General features: G+C 43.8%; 1 protein-coding gene across 9 annotated transcripts in view; it reads left to right on the top strand.

Moving 5' to 3' along the window:
- VPS13B (vacuolar protein sorting 13 homolog B) overlaps positions 1–17,594 on the top strand; it is a 3,421,660-nt gene that overhangs the window by 654,513 nt on the left and 2,749,553 nt on the right. For all 9 annotated transcript variants that reach the window (XM_069621427.1, XM_069621422.1, XM_069621424.1 and 6 more), the window contains exon 12: positions 5,587–5,674. In XM_069621427.1, coding sequence (XP_069477528.1) covers positions 5,587–5,674 — 88 coding nt within the window. The remainder of the gene's footprint in view (positions 1–5,586; positions 5,675–17,594) is intronic.

The raw sequence follows: 17,594 nt of genomic DNA on the forward strand, positions 1-17,594 counted from the left end.
AAACTGCGTATAAAGATTAGAATGGCACAAAATCACAAAACTTTGAACATATTTCTTGCTGTAGTTGCACTCCTCGCCACCCATTGCCTGTTCCTGAGCGTTTCTTTTTAAAATAGAAATACGATAAGTGCTGGGGTTGCTTTAAAACATGCACATAGATGTTTCTTCATTGTTCACTGTTGAAAAGAGATTGGCAGGAACCATATTTGTAAAGTACCTTTACTTTTATGTGGTAGAAGGTACTAAGAACACCTGTTTTGTTAATGTAAACATCTGTTTCATGTTGGGGGGGTCCTTCAACTCTTCCACACATCTCAATTGCAAATACCCAATCCAAAACATCTAAGGAACCACCATATTAGCTGTTTATCTGAATCTGGGAAGATAAATCCTTCCCATGACCAATCCTGTCTTCTGGAAATCTCCCCTTTGCACTTATGGCACCCAAGCTCTCCTTCAACTTAAAAAATAGGTTCCCAATCGGGAAGGCTTACATCAACTTCATTGGTGTCTTGTTTGGAAAAAATAAGATTATTTTAAAACTCTGTGTGCGTGCAAAACACAACTTCAAAATAAACAATTGGCAAAGCAATAAATATAAATCTGCTTCTATCTGGCTGAGAAGGCACAAGCATCAGAAAGAATACAATAAATGGAAAGTCCTGGTCTTTGCATCACAAACAAACGATTTTGTTAATTTGTGCCAGATTATTGCCAATGGGACCTCGAAGAACAAGGAAAATAGCCCTCTAAATTGTGTAACTGAACTAACATGGAAGGCACATATCAAAAAGACCATGGGGGCCATTTCAAGGATGGAAACGAACATTCCTGCCCTTCGTTCCAATTGGACCTATTGCCTCACACCTGGAGACCTTTCCAGCCTGATTAATGCCACCAAAGCCTCAAGGGCACCAAGCCCAGATGGTATATGTAGCTCCCTCATTAAAGCTGCTGCTGATCCATGGACAGGGGCATTACATGTCTTGTTCACTTCCATTGGAACCTCACAGAAGATCCTGCCCTCCTGGTGTGATAGTATTAAAGTTCCAGTCTACAAAAAGGGATTCCCAGTCGATACAGGGAGTTAACAGATTTTGGCCATGCTGGATGCACCAGTGAAGATCTTTGCAAGAATCCTCCTTTTGGAATTGGCAACATGGGTCGAGGCTTGTAACATCATCCCCTTCAACCAGACTGGTTTCCGGGAGGGCCATAACACCACCACCAATATCATGGCCCTTAGCACAATCATTCAGCAGGGCTGGACGATAAGACGAACACCGGTCTACACGGCTTTCATAGATCTTAGTGCCACCTTCGACACTGTTGACCGTAATTGTCTTTGGCATAAGCTTGCAGGATGAGGTATTCTTTCAGGTCTTCTTACTATGATCATTTCCCTTCACAATAACACACGAGTTAAGATCAGGATGGACCAACACAGCAAGACTACCGCATGGTTTCCAACATCTAGAGGACTAAAACAGGGCTGCAATTTGGCACCCATACATTTTTACCTCTATGTTGCAAATATTGACAAGGCCTTGCACAAGCCTGCCTCAATGCCACCAAAATTGGGTACCATAGCAATTAAATGGCTGGGCAACGCAAACGACATTGTCATTTTTGATGTAACTGTGTGAGGCTTGCAGGCCACCTTGGACAATCCTACACCGATCTGAACTCTCTGAAAGTGAATACGACGAAGACCAAGATTATGGTTCACCCAGAAGAACAGTGAAAAAGACCAAGTGAGAGATGGATAGTCGAGACATTGAAGTAGTGAAAATATACAAATATCTGGCCTCCTCCTTGATATTGAACTGCAAGGCACAGCTCATCTAGACCAAGTTTGCAACAGAACAGCTACTTTGATTGCCCCCATCAACTTGTTCGCCAATAGAGGAGGAGGTTACTCGATTGATACACTGCTTAAAATTTACCACACAAAAGTGTATTCCATCATCATCCTCTACGGAGCTGAAAAATGGGCTACTCAAAACCTGGAAATGGTCTGCAAACTGGAGCGTACTTTGCTTACAAGGCTCCTCAGCCTCCCACAGTGAGCTTCTGCCGACATGATTTACCTGGAGTTCAATGTGCTACCTAAAACATAGCAGTATGGCCATCGCCTGGAAATTAGCTAACGCGCCAGCTCAGACCATAATGCACTTACGTCACACAGTAATGACAACACGCACTACGATCATGCTAAGGAGCCATCTTGCAAGCATGAATATTCTCTTGAATCAGTGGACACAGCAAGGCGCCTCAGCCTCTACGATGACGCTGCCCACCTTTAAGCCTCAATTTAAGGCTTCATTGAGGGAGAGTGCCTATGAGCACTCCATGGCTAAACTTAACAACAAAAATCAGGCTCTGGAATTTCTTCACTATATCCAGAGTCGGTCTCTGTTGCCATCATATGTACGGCAATTAATTGGCAACTCCCTGGTTTGGGAGTATATTAAACTAAAATGTAATACTGTGAATACCAAGGAAATCGTGGGTGCCTGGGAAGGTGTACCAAGGCAAAAATGGGAATGTCGGCTATGTGGGAGGCAACCATTGAAACAGTGAAACATCTCCGGTTTGAGTGTGAGGCTCTGGGGTCATTAAGAGCTTCAACAAAATTGGCTATGAATATGTCGAATGAAGACACATCGAATGAAGGATGGGATGTGTACCTGAGTGAAACGAGCGAAACATGCATTATTTACTTCACCCTATTATGGGGGATGATTTCCAACATATTGGACACCTGTTGTTAAAACAACTTTCTTAGAGTCCCAGTAACTATACAGACATGCTGTAGTCTTAATCATGTGAAATCATCAATCTTTGTTTTAGTTTATTCTTTTAAACGTCTTAAACTTAAATTGTGAAAAGTTTTGTTTACTCGAAACTACACCAAAAAAAAACTGCAAATGCTCCCAACAGAGAAATAGGGAGTTAAAATACTCTCAACAAAAAAATATATATTTCCTTGCTTAACAATTTGGAATAGGAATTATTTTTTTACTCCCCAAAACATGAAAACAATAGGGAACAAAATACCCCAACTTCAAAATCCTATCTAAAGCCTTGTGCTTGGTGGCAGACCATTCACCTACCTATGTAAGCCAATCGCCACCCTGATTATCTTTGAGCAGAAACCAATCTTCTCCTCTTTCAAAAGCATTTAGAAATATGCCTTTTCTAGGATAGTGTACCTTATTCCATTTAGTCTTTGGCACTTGTAGCCCAAGCTGCTCTTTAATAAAACCTTTTACATACGTACGCAAAAATAAAAGCTTACAGCATGAACCACATTTTATTATTATAAAAATCCCCTGTCTGATATGAAAATGTCCTATATTGACTGAAGAACCTGCAAATAAATCTGTATTGAGAGACATTTGACGACTAGTGACAGAACAGGAAAGAAATCATACTTTTTGCCTATGATATGGTCTATGTTAAAAATCTTAGGTTTTGCTTAATGTAGACTAGTATATTTGTACATGATGCTTGCTGTTGACCCTAGTGTATGTTGGGCCTAAAAATGTTATTTTGTAGCGTCAGTGTGAATAAGATCTTGTAAATATGGAATATAACTCTCACTGGGTTGCAATGCTTTTAGTATATATTATTTTAATATGTTTGTATTCAATCAATTAATTGTAATATTTGTCTATCATAATCAAACATTTTAATGTAAATTACTCTAGGATGTAGGCCTTGACAACCTAATCTCTTTTCTGATGGTTGAATTAATCGACACCTATTGTATTTCTACTTTTCATGAAACTGTGTTTGCATTTTACCTGTTTATTTTACCCTGTTGAATGTATAAATTGACTGTTAAGATTCTTTGTATGTAACAATGACTTGTTTGTATACATGTATTGACTGTTCATGGCATTATTCCGCAATTATGCACACAGTTGGGAGAAATATCAGGAAAATACAGTTTTTGGCATTACTCTAGGCCAGTGGCATTCAAACATTTTCATACCGGGACTCCCCTGCCCCTCAGTAAAAATAGTGTCACCTTCCAGGCAGCCCAAAGGATGTGGGGGGGGGGGGCAGGCTCTTTAAAATATAACCATATGTTCTAATGGTTATATTTTCGATAAAAAGCGGTTATCTTAATCCCTTTCTGAAGAGTCTGTGGTCCCCGCAATATCCTTCGGCCTCCTTAAGACCACTGCTCTAGACGTAGGTGGAGCTTGTGGCAAAGATGTCTAAAATCTGACTAAGACATTCTAAGTTATTAATTTTTCAAAATGTAAAAATGTATCGTTTCAGCATGTGCGTGCAGGTCATGCAGACAGCACACATAAACGAACGTGTACTGAAGGTATTCAGACATGTACAACCAACACGCAGTAAACCGAGAAACGTGTACCGAAATGTACTACTGATGCACACACATGTACAACCACTTGGAAAACACACAAACACTGAAGCAGAAACGATTTCGAGATGTGCAGAACATAACCACCATGCATGCCATACCATTATGTTCCCGGTCACTATTCTGCCATACACACAACTCACAAAACTCACACATACAGGCGGATATGCAAAACACATGTGGAAACCCTCATGTCACACCCCATTTGGAAACTGTGTGTATGGCAGTGTCCCAGATATAAGGACATGGAACACACACACACACACACCTTCGCATAATTACTTGTACTCGTAGACACACACACGGAAAGAATCTTTACTGCCTATGAAAAGTAAAGTCTGTAAATGTTGCAGCTACCAAGCATAAGGTAGACGCACTCAGCTCAAAGAAAGGAAGACATTAATGCAGAGTCCATCCGACTACAACTTCATCTAAACGCACAGCACCACGCCACAACACGTGATCCCAAGAAGCTTTTAGTACACAACCTACGGTCCTGCTATCAAATACACCCAACGTGACCAGCGGCCGATTCATGCTGCCCGCGTTTATTGCGCGAGTGGAATGCACTCGAGCGCTGTGCAAACACTGCATATGCATCCACGTGACCTGCAGACAAAGGCCACAGCCCTTGTTTAACGTCAGCCTTAAGTGCACCCATACATGCACTTTACAAAGATCTTGCAAACAGAAAACTGGCCAACAGCACTGCTAAACAGACAGACACTGGTGTGAAGGATAGTTTTATTATCTGTAGAAGGAACGCGAAAGGGCTGAAAGGTCTACTCCTCTAGAATCCCGTTGTCAAGCATTTTGCTTTTTTTAAAAAAAAAAAAATATGGACGAGTGGTCCTTTCTAGTCAATCCTGGTACCATTGAGGTCAGTAGATGCCCACATTTAGCCCGTGAAAGGTAATCATTAACGGGCCATTATTTGTGCCCTGGCCACAATGTCCCTTCGAATTATGGATGCCCTTTTGTGAGGACTGCAATAGAAGTTGGATTACTTATCAGGAAAGGTGAGCTCTTTGGATAACCCCTGTTCTTTTGTTGTGGTGAGCTGTTCGGGGCATGGACACACAAACCCAAACAAGCCCGCGTCTGTGATACCCGGCCTATCATGTGTAATCTCGAGCGTATAGCCTTCCAGAACTCATGTTCTGTTTGCTGTGCTTTGTTTGCAGGAGACCTACACCGAGATAGCTGGCATGCAGCGCTTTGGGGCCTTTTACATGGATTACTTGTACACAATGGAAAGCACCAGTGGCAAAGGTACTCGTTTCTTTCACTCCTGTTTATCCGCCTTTGAATAAGAGAAAGAAAGACTTCCTTTGAGACACCTGGTCCTTGACCAGCTGTCCCCTACTTTACCTTTTCTGTTTCCCTGTTCATGTGATTGGTAGTGTTGAGCGACCATCTCTTAACTCGTTTCTTCAGGTCTGAATGGAACTGCATTTTCTGAATGTCACACTATTGCGATGTTCCATTTTCGGTAGAAATGTCTGCACATAATGTGTTTACAGCCCCTGCGGGTACCGAGGTCAGTGGTCGATTTGTTTGGCGTTAGTAATTTGTAATTTTCAAAAGTAACTCGTTCATTTCATGTGCCAGTCTATCCCCCACACCTTCTATGGTTGATAGCAGTGGTCGATCTGTAAGAAAAGAAGTAGTGGAACTGCGTTGTCCCCCCCCCCTCCCCATGCGCAATCCAAACCCCCAAAAAAGCACACCTACTGTTTATGGGAATGCTCAGTTTCCGTGCACTGAAGGGCAAGTTTCAACTTCTTCCTACACTTTTATTTGAAAACTAATCCATTCCTGAACGGTTTCTTTTCAAATTAAAAGTGTAGGATCAGTACAACTTTCTTTTTTAGGTAGAGGAGCGCCACTCCCAACTTCTCCCGCCCACTTCCACCACGGGTTGACAGTACAGCATTAAATGAAAAGCCCTCTCTCTCCTGTTCAATGACAAGTCAACGAATGCTCGTGTGTAATCCGTCCTCTCAGAAGGGTTTGTCTGTTGGGCTCTCCCGTTCTGATAACAGCAGATTCTTGCAGGGCGTCAGCCGAGGAGTAAAGTTTCTAATACACACAACTTGAACTTTAACCTTCCATGCCTATTGTTCCAACGAGGGCAAATACGTTGGCTACTGTGCTTTGAGCACTTTATTTTCCCTGAAGCCAGACATTTTTCAACTGAAGAATGTAGCACATTTTTTTTCCCTCAAATGTGCGGCATCCAATTAATTGTGCTCCGAAACCTGAATCATTGATCCACGAAGTTGTCTCTTCATCAATTGCACGGTCATTAAGTACCAAGGCTTGAAGAACCGCAGCGAACTATAGTGCATATCATGGCTAAACCATGGTCAATCAATGGATAAACATGGTTTGTCGCATTAGAATAGCCCTTCTTCTACACTCTTGGATGTGGAAGACCAAGGGTTGTTGCATATTATGCACGTTTTCGAAAGTGGCTCTTAAGTCTCTGAATGGGGTAGGGTTGTGTGTCTTGCACATCAGACTCAACCATTCATCCTCAATCTTAAAGTAATGTGGATAACAACACCTTTGTCACATAAATCATTGAAGATGTCATTGTATACGAACATTACTACACATTAGTACTTGGTGAGGATCAGTGAGCTTGTTACAAGCAAGCTTATTGGCCCTCGCCTGGGCCTTACCTCGCCAACAAGACTCTGAAGCCTCTACTTCGCCACAGCATCCCGCAATAGACGCCATGGAAAGCAAGAAGGGACTACGTATAGTCCCTTCGCCCCTTCCATGGTGGGCATTTTTTTTGTTTACTTTCTTTCATTGGTTTTAATGGTAGCCATGGAAAGGGAGAAGGGACTATGCATAGTCCCTTCTCCCAGATCCCTGGCAGCCATTTGTTTTGCTTTTTTTTCCTCGAGTCGAGAAACAGTTGCAGCACCATTTCCCAACTCGAGAAAAATTGCTATTTGTACCCCGGTACGGCTTGTGCCGGGGTACTAATGACAATATGACCCTCGGTGGGTGGGGGGGACATTACCAGTCGGTTAAGGTGCCTTGGGCTCCGTTAAAGTCCTCGCTTCACTCAGCTTCTATTTCCACGGGGGCATTACCTGAACGGTAATGCCCCCCTTCTCGGGTCATATTGCCTAAATGTGACGTAATTACATGTCATCATACTCTATAAACACAATATGCCTGCATGGTTAATGGCAGCGTCCATTTAATACCTTGCAGAGTCGTTTTCGAATTAGGATGGATTTAAATTCAAGTGAAATAACATAATAATTACTTTAAAGAATATTCTTCCATTTTCTGGTGGCAAGCTGATTAGGTGATCTTTAGAAACATAAGGTTATGAGAAAGGTGGATAGTATTCAGTGCACCTACCCTCAGTTTTTAGTAGGAGAGAGTTAGATTTTTCTTGTTTTAGTTCACTTCTTTGAGAGTCTATCGGATGGTTTGGCCTGGCAGCAGAACCCAGCATTGACTGGTATACACTAGTCAATCAGTAAGTCAATTAAATAGCGTGGGTGTGTTAGGTTACTTGCACCTAGCGATTTAGTAAAGTAGAGTATCTACAAGTAAGGTTTATTAGTGAGTAATTGTATTGGTTTATCTACAACCAAAATAAGTAGTTAGGAAAGTGCCAACATACTCCAGTTAGTTGGAGGTATGTGCTATTGTTTTGCCCTTTCCAAGGCTTTCTCGAGGCACAGTTACAATTATATACATGATAGAGTAGTGTGTATCTGATTCTGTGAGTATAATCCTGCACATCAACATCAAACATTTTTTGAAAAAGGACACATCAAAGGATATATACGTACAATTGGCGAGTAAATGAATTAGTCAAAGTCCACTTCAGGAGCCTCCTAAAAAAAGAGATCCCAGAAAAGTGTATTTTATTGAGATTTGGCTTTATTTTTGATTACACGTATTATATCATGGTCTTGTATTTAAATAGGTTTTTCCTTCTTTGCATTTTTTCAATGGGAACATTTTGCAGTGATCACTTAAATACTTCTTGGAATGAAGTAAAGATCAAGTCTTTGGGCTAAACATACCCTTTTCATGGTATTACCTATAAATGCTAAGTAGTAATATTTAATCTTAGGATTCACAGAAAATGATCGATTTACATTTTCTCCCGCTCTTGATTAGTACCTAAATGGCAAGAATATCTCCCCTGAAGAATGTCCCGCAATTAGTTCTTTAGGGCAGAAACATAGGGGCAATTTTTACACGTGAATGTGAAATTTGTGATAAAAATCACCAGTTAAGTTTATGGGCATTTGTACACATGGGAATACAACATTTCTTATGACAGTCAACAGCAATATTTATAAAGCGACAAGCTCAACAATTGGTTTGTTAAGACTTTCTTCAAACAAGCATTGTTAACAACAGAGGACATACTGATTTGATGCCACATTTATGTGTTATGAACTAGATGAAAAAAAGGATTTCTTAAATGTCTTTCCTATTAATAATAAACATCGGCCTGTTTTTGTGAAAGGGGTATATGTTGCTGCTATCAAAGTTTGTGTGATGAGAGATTTACCATAAGCGCAAGAAAGTTTACCGGCCGTACAAAAAGGCCGTGAGACAAGGCCTGCGATTATCCCCGTTTGCGCCGAAACCATGAGGAGTGATGAGGTCCAATGCTCATTCCAATCGTGCCTGGTTGACCCTAAGACCTCATGCCGCATCAGCAGGAGACTCCCTGCTTAGATTTGAATGGACCACTGAACCCTGCAAACATGGTCGACACAGTCGACCCGCTGGCCCTGCAGGCCATCTGCAGCCATCCTGATTGGATGCCTCCCCCAGAAGCAGAGCGCCGTGATTGGGCGCCAACCATGTTAACGTACAAGCCCCCAGGAAGCAAGCAGGCTTTGTTGGCCGTTCCCAAAAGGCTGTGAGACAAGGCCTGTGATTATCCCTGTCTGCGCCTGTCTTGATAGGCTAGCGACATGGCTGCATACTACTCCCCCGCCCCGCCACTGTCCAGCCCCTACACCATAGCTCTCCCACTACAATTCGTTTGGACTGCTGTCCGGTACTTCAAGAAAAGGAACTGAACACTCCTAATACCTCCTCCAGCTGTATGGTAGCCAACTCTACATCCTGCCTTACAGACAGCGTTCAGGGCACATCATCTGGTGCAACAACACAGCCTTCAAATCAAGAAAGCTGTACTAGATGGCCTCAAGAAAGAACCTCCCTTAAGGTATTTTCATTTCTGCTGTCCGGCAAAACAATCATGCTGTCCAACCCCAAACTCCATTGGCCACTCAGTGATTGCCCCATCCACCTTCTTCCCACGTTGCATAGTATCTAAAGGCCATTACGCACGGATTCATCTTCCCACGCTTACAGCCTCAGATATATGGAATCTATAGTCAACATTTAGGTCGCAATGCGTTTGGGAACCGTGCTTAGGCACTGGGAGGCATACCCACCTATAGCGGTCCTCAGTCAGTGCCTACCCATTGCACATGACTGCCGCGGTACAATAACGGTCCTCACTCACTGAAAAAACACTTTCCACGGTTGCCTGCATCCTGCTTCAACTCCCGTTGGGACCCTCAACCCAACAGCAACAGGAAACCCACGTCCCACAATTGTATGCCTCACATCATCATCAGCTCACCAGTGCTGACCAGCCCCGTAACCATGCCCAACACACATCTCGTGCTCTGTCCTCCACCGTCAGTCACGTTCTCTTGTGTGCTCCCTCATTCCGGTCCTGACAAAGAAACCAACTCTGATCCTCCATTACCTTCGCCTGAGCAGCACCTTGCCCACACACACAGCACTGCTCAGCTCAGCTCAACTTGGCTGCCATCCCGCATTCCAACCATACAAGCCACAACATGCTTGCAACCTCATAGGTCTCAGTCTCACACCCAATAAGCAAATTTATTTCACTGCACCCAGGGTCCTGACCAAACAGCCTTTTGGATCCTCCGAATAGGGCAAAAAACGTTTTTAAAAGTGTCCCATCGCCCCCTACGCAAGTCATACATGGTAAGCTCACACCATCGCCCACATATACCCCACTAAAAGGAGCCTTGGCGAATGCAAGGTCAACTACACCCCACTGAAAGGAGCCTTTGTGAATACAAGTTCAATTACTACACACTCGCTGGACCCCTTTCTCACTACGCTCAGAGAGGCACAGCTCAACCTCACTGATGAGGCCCAACAAGGCTGAGACACGTGTCTGGGGATGCTGTTGGTTCTCTTGTTCAAAGGAGGTTTGCCTGGCTTTTCTGTGCTGGACTGCCCTTGTGGGCGGGACAAAGACTGATATGCAAATGGATATTCCTCCTTTGTGAAAAGTACAGTGAGCAAAAAGCAATGTCTGCGGACTCTCAAATTCGGGAAAATAACACAGAACTGGTTATCATGCCATGTTCTTTCTAGAGAGGGGCGTCGGCTAACTTTTTTGCATTGTGGCAATGAACTGGGGTTGGTCACTCTAAGTTACCTGGGGGAACCCAGAGGCGGACCCCTTGCTCACTGTGCTCAGAGAGGCACAGCTCCAGCTCCCTGATGAGGCCCAACAAAGCTGAAACGCGTGTCTGGGGTTGCTGTTGGTACTATTGTTCAAAAGAGGTTTGCCTGGCATTTCGGTGCTGGACTGCCCTTGTGGGCGGGACAAAGACTGATATGCAAATAGATATTCCTCCTTTGTGAAAGGTACATTGAGCAAAAAACGATGGCTGCGGACTCTCAAAGTGGGGAAAAAACACAGAACAGATTATCATGCCATGTTCTTTCTAGAGAGGGGTGCTTGCTACCTTTTTTGTATACTTGCTGGACATTGCGGACCTTATAACAATGAATAATCTTGATCTCCTTGAGGTTACAGAAACCTGGATACACCCGGCTTCTGGCTTAAATCTATCACTAGCAACACCCACCCGCCCCAACTACAACATCTACCGTAAAGATAGACATCTTGCCAAAGGTGGTGGGTTAGCAATCATGGCCAGAAAATCTCTACCACTTAGAGGAATAGCCAATGCTACTGACAACTCTGGAGAGATACTCACAACTAAACTTTCTGTCCCATACATCCATGATAACCATACATCTTATCTACTGAACCCCTGGCCCAGTTCTCTCCTTTGAAGAGGATATCTTGCACCTGCTCTCAAACGCCAAACCCACCCCAAGACTATTCTCTTAGGAGATCTAAACCTTGGCCTACATGATGACCTTGATAAGAATTCAGCTTCACTAGACTGCTCTCTGACTGTTCTAGGTTTTTTGCAAAACATTCTCAGTCCCACACACTCGAAAGGCTGAACCCTTGATTGGTTAGCCGATCAGGATTGTAACATTGAAGTTACCTCCATTGTACCTTGCCCATGGACGGATAATAATATCATCCAGTTCAACATACCAGTGACCTGCTCTATCCCTAGTGATGCCACTCTCCATCCTGCAGCAACTCGAAGTACTTGCAAAATATCCAAACCCTGCTTCCTGCCTCTCTAGACAAACTAGCACCATCACACATTGCTGTTAGTGACCCTGCCTCCTTAGTAGACCTCTGTAACCAGATGCAGGCTATTGGCACAGCGCCCCCCCGCCTTACTTAAGCAGAGTCAAACCGGCCTCCCACTGTAACACTTGGTTCTACTCTGAACTTAAAGCTCACCGACCTCTGAAACAAGAGGCTAAAACCAAATGGTTCAATGACCCAACTGAAGGCAACAAAGCTAGCTTCTCATCCACGTCAAAAGCCTACAAAAAAGATACTGCTTGAAAAAAGCACTACCTTCAAAAACGGAATTGTAAATGCCAAATCCAGCTCCCATGATCTATTCACGATCCTGCGCCAGCTGGTTTTGCCCACATTGCCCCCGATATTATGCACCAAGGATAGCGTCTGATGCACCATCATTCAAAATGCCTTACTAAGGAAAATCGATATGCTCCAACAAAGATCCTGACCAAACAAAACTCCCTGAAAGCTGCCACACTAGTCCCAGTAGACAGCGAGCCCATGACCGCGTGCCTAACTTCACCTATCTTCAATTTTAAACCATTCTCTAAATTTAAGGTCTATAAGATTATCGAAGGCCTCAAACCTTCCCGCTGGCAAGGAGACGTCTGCCCAGCCACAGTCCTCAAGGACTGTGTTGACTTCCTCATGCCCTTTATCGCGATTCTCATTAATGCCTCCTTCTCTGCCTGCTCCGTGCCATTCAGCCTCAAGGATTCTTGGGTCCTCCCGCTCCTAACAAAACCCAACACCTGACCTGGCCACCTCGACGAATTACAGACCCATCACCACCTCCCCTTTCTCCTCAAGATCCTAGACTGCGCAGCATCCTTACAGATCCAGGCATTCTATGAATCTTAAACTTGCTAGGGCTGCATCAATCTGTCTTCAGACCTGGGTACGGCACCTACCTATCTACCTTACTAGATCTTAAAAAACAAATGGACAATATTATAGATTCTGGTAATGTAGCCCTGCTCCTCCAGCTCGACCTGTTGGCTGCCTTTGACTTGGTGGATCACCAAATCCTTTGCTATCACCTTGCCTCGGCAGCTCACTTTTCTCCTGAAGCCATTTCCTGGATTTCCTCTTTCCTGTCTGATGGAACTATCTCGAACACTATCCCACCTATAATAGGTGCCCTTATCAACGCACGCTCGATAGTAGCCCATGCTACAGACACAGCAGACCTCATTCTAGCAGAGAACTTAGACTTCATAGCCATCACAGAGTCTTGGCTCCATGCAGCCGCAGGCCCAGCCCTTTTGCTAGCCATTCCCGATGACTACACCATCCTCCAAGCGGATAGAACAGAATCCAGAGGTGGCGGCTTGGCCATTATCGCCAAAACACACCTAAACATTAGACTCGACTCCTCGAACCACCACCCATCCTGTGATTCACTCACAGCCAAATTACCTACCGCCAATTCCCAAACTATTTCCATTCAGCTATTCTGCAGACCTCCTGGACCGCTACGTTCCTTCGAGGAAGACCTTAGCACCACCATCACCAATAACCTAAAAAACTCCTCCCATAGCCCCGTCCTAGGGGACTTCAACCTAGGCTATAAAGACCCCAAAGATCACCTGGCCACCCTCATCAACAATACGCTTTCTGAATTAGGCTTCACCCAAAAAGTATCTAGCCCCACCCACAACAATGGGAGAACCCTCAACTGGGTAGCAGACCACAACTGCGCGGACTCCATCACTAATAACTCCCCTCAACCGTGGTCCGACCGCCATCTCCTCTCCTTTACCCTCAAAGCCTCGAGCCCCATCACCACTAATGCGCTAGCCTCAGCCATCCCTGCGAGAAGCAAAAAAGAATATCACAGTGGAAAAACTGATCCCTCTCATCCTCCCTACACTTAGCCAACTCCCTGCCACGTCCAACCCATACAACCTTGTTGAAAGTTACAAAACCATGCGCACAGCCTTAGACTCCATTGCACCACTAAAACTAAGAAAATGTAAACCGAAAAAACATCTCAACCACTGGTTCTCTAATCACCTTAAAACTCTAAGATTAGAAAAACGTAAAATGGAACAAGCCTGGAGACATTCTCCTACTGACCACAACAAAACACTGCTCAATAAAATAACAGCCAACTACAAAAAAGAAATCATAGCTGCCAAACAAGAGTCTTGCAACCAGAGGATTGCACAATCCAACTCCAGCACCAAAGAGTTGTTTACGATCATTAAATAACTGGAAACACCTGTGCTAACTCCAGACACTTTTGTGAAGGACAAACATTGGTGCACCAGTGTCCAAAATGCCCTAATCAATAAAGTCACAGGCCTCCAAACTAAAATTAAAAACAAGAAAGACTCCATAGCCAATCCAACCAACACCACTAAGACGATCCCGCGCCACACGACTCAACACCCTCTACCCAACCCCTCCCGCTTTAGCTTCTCCAAAGTCTCCACTCTCGAAGTGGAAAAAATCATTCTCAGCCTAAAACCATCTAACTGGCAGGGCGACCTCTGCCCCCCACAAATCATTAAAGATGCGGCAAGAGACCTCTCGCCATTCATCACAAGACTCATTAATGCCTCCTTCTCCTCAGGTACTGTGCCCAGCAACCTTAAAGAGTCTTGAGTTCTCACCCTTATCAAAAAGCCCTCCCTTGACCCCTCCATTCCCACCAACTACAGACCCATCACCACTGTCCCCTTCCTGCTCAAGATACTAGACAAAACAGCCTACCAACAAATCCAAAAATTCCTTGAAATAAACCATCTCCTCGGTATTAGGCAATCGGGTTTCTGACCCCAACATGGGACAGAAACAGCCCTCATCGACTTGAAAGCTCAAATCGACACTCTTAGAGACAATGGTAAAACTGATTTACTGCTTCTCATTGACCTCTCTGCGGCATTTGATATAGTTTATCACAAAATCCTATGCAATCACATGGATTCAGCCACCCACTTCTCCCATGAAGCCATCGGCTGGATTGAGTCCTTCTTCAGCAACAGATCCATGCGCGTCTTCCCCACCACAGCTGCCGCCGACCCCATCCCCATCACATGCAGGGTCCCCCAAGGCTCATGCGTCTCCCCTACACTGTACAACGTGTTCACAAAGCCCCTGTTTGATGATCTAGATGGTCTGGGTATCACCTACACTAACTATGCAAATGATACCCAGATCCTCATCCCGTTGACCGGAGATTACAACCATGATTTGGCCTTGGTGAACAAGGTGTACCTCATCATCTAGGCATGGATGGCATCTCACAGTCTATGCCTGAATGATGACAAGACTGAACTCCTCATACTTGGTTCCACCGCAAACCTATCCAAATTGGACCATAACTACTCCATCTTCATTATAGACGGTAACACGATCAAAGTAGCTAAGGAAGTGAAAACCCTAGGAATATACATTGACTCCTCCCTCTCCTTCCATAAACAGATTAGCTCCATGGCCTCCTCCACGGCCTATACATGTAAGCTCATAAGAGCAGCCAAACCCTTCCCATCCACCCAGAGCTGCATTACATTAGCCAGAGCCCTTGTACTATCAAAACTGACTATTGTAATGCCCTCTACGTAGGAGCTAGCAAACAGATCACTAACAAAATACAGACTCTACAAAAGAACGCTCTCAGAGCAGCGCTTAGCATCCCCAAGAGAGAACACATCTCCAACATTAGGAGAGCCCATAACTGGCTCAACACCTCAGATAAAATCCTACTCAAAGTAGCCTCACTAACACACAAATGCCTCAACAACGCTGCCCCCGCTACCTAGTCGACAGAATAAGTAAACACATCTCCAATAGGCCTACTAGAACCTCCAACGCCAACTTACTCACAGTTTCCAGGTTCAAGCATGCCAAAATGGATGGCAATAGTTTCCAGGTGAAAGCAGCGCAACACTGGAACTCCCTACCACCCTCTCTAAGGACTCCCCAAACCTACACACACTTCAGATGCAACTACAAACATCGGATAAAGAACAACCGCTAATTCCAACCTACTCACCACAGCTACATACTATGTAAATATGTATACTTGTAAATATGCAAACCCTTGTCTGCACCGTGAATGCTGTAACCATCTATGATCCTACTGCAATTATTGTAATGCATTGTAACTTGTAACTAAGTTTTGAATAACCTTGCTGCTCCTGCGCCCACATACCCTCGGGTCTGATGCGCAATACAAATGAATAAACTAAAACGAAACTAAACTAAAACTAAACTAGGAGGGTTTCCTCAGCTACAGCCTCAGCTCCCCCTGCCCCTGTCACCTGTTGTGTCCCACAAGGCTCATGCATCTCCCCCCATGCTCTAGAATATCTTCACTAAACCTCTATTTAACCGACTGGTTGCCTCAGACATATCCTGCACAAACTATGCAGACGATACTCAAATTCCTCTCCCTCTTACGGGAACCTATGCCTCTGATTTACTCGTCCTACAAACAGTCTTCCAAACTATTCAAGCCTGTATGGATTTCCACCTTCTCTGCCTTAAGGGCAGCAAGACAGAAATTCTCCTTGTTGGTACACACAACTCACTCCGTGAACTAGATTCAGCCTACAATTCTCTACCACTATCATTAAGAGCAGAACAATCCTACTGTTTTTCATTCAGAAAAAATCTTAAGACTCTTCTCTTTATCCAGAATGTGGCATGATCTAAGCACATTTCTAGATTCCCATGGACTGAATTTGTACTGCTTGATTTCATGATGTTCAGAAACTGCACTGTTTGATTCATACTTATGCTGTAACCAGCACCCTGAGGCCTCCGTGTTTCGTGCGCTGAATAAATGTAAAAATTAATAGAAAGAAAGAAATTGATTGCGCCTACGTTCTAGAGGCTATAGCACACCATCACTGTTCAGATTCTGAATACCCATACTGTTAACATGACATGCATATTCACTGTACTGTGATTGGTGACCTTAAAATCTTCATGTGCTCCCTTGTGCTCTCACTCAGCAGTCAGGGTACAAAAAGGAAATACAAATCTGTCAAACTGTGTTTCCCTGTTACTCCATTGTTATGTCCTTTTAGTATCCCGAAGCAGTCTGCTGAAATGTGGCACTGTATAAAAACTCAAAATAAGTAAAATACCCTCTCTTCTCTCTTTAGTTTTCCTCTTCCTCATTAACTGTTTCGTTAGGTGATGGTGGTTGATCTAAGTTGTTAAACCTGTTTTGTACTGAATTATTTATTTTTTAAAACGTAATTTTTTAATCATAGCATGTAAAAGAGACAAATAGTAAGCACAAACTGAAGTATATCATCTGGGTATTGCGTGATGCCTTGAGAGCTGCCCTTGGCATTAATAAAAGAGAACACATCTCCACTACCAGACACCAACACAAATGGCTCTCCACCGACAACAAAATCAAACTAAAGTTGGCCTCCCTAACCCATAAAGCCCTCAACAATGCTGCCCCAGTTATCTGATGGATAGAGTAAAGAGAAAGTCATCCATCAGACAAACAAGAACTATCAATTCCAACTGTCTGATAATTCCCAGATTCAAACTCTCCACCATTGGAGGCAACAGCTTCCCCGTGAAAGCTGCTACATTTTGGAATTCTCTGCCACACAACCTGAGAGCCGATCAACCCTATTTGTACTTTAGAAGGAATCTCATCAGTCATTTGAACTCCAACCACACCCGTATTTAATTGTACAT

This window comes from Ambystoma mexicanum, chromosome 5q (genome assembly GCF_040938575.1).
Source record: "Ambystoma mexicanum isolate Mex_15411 chromosome 5q, UKY_AmexF1_1, whole genome shotgun sequence".
Lineage (NCBI taxonomy): Eukaryota > Metazoa > Chordata > Amphibia > Caudata > Ambystomatidae > Ambystoma > Ambystoma mexicanum.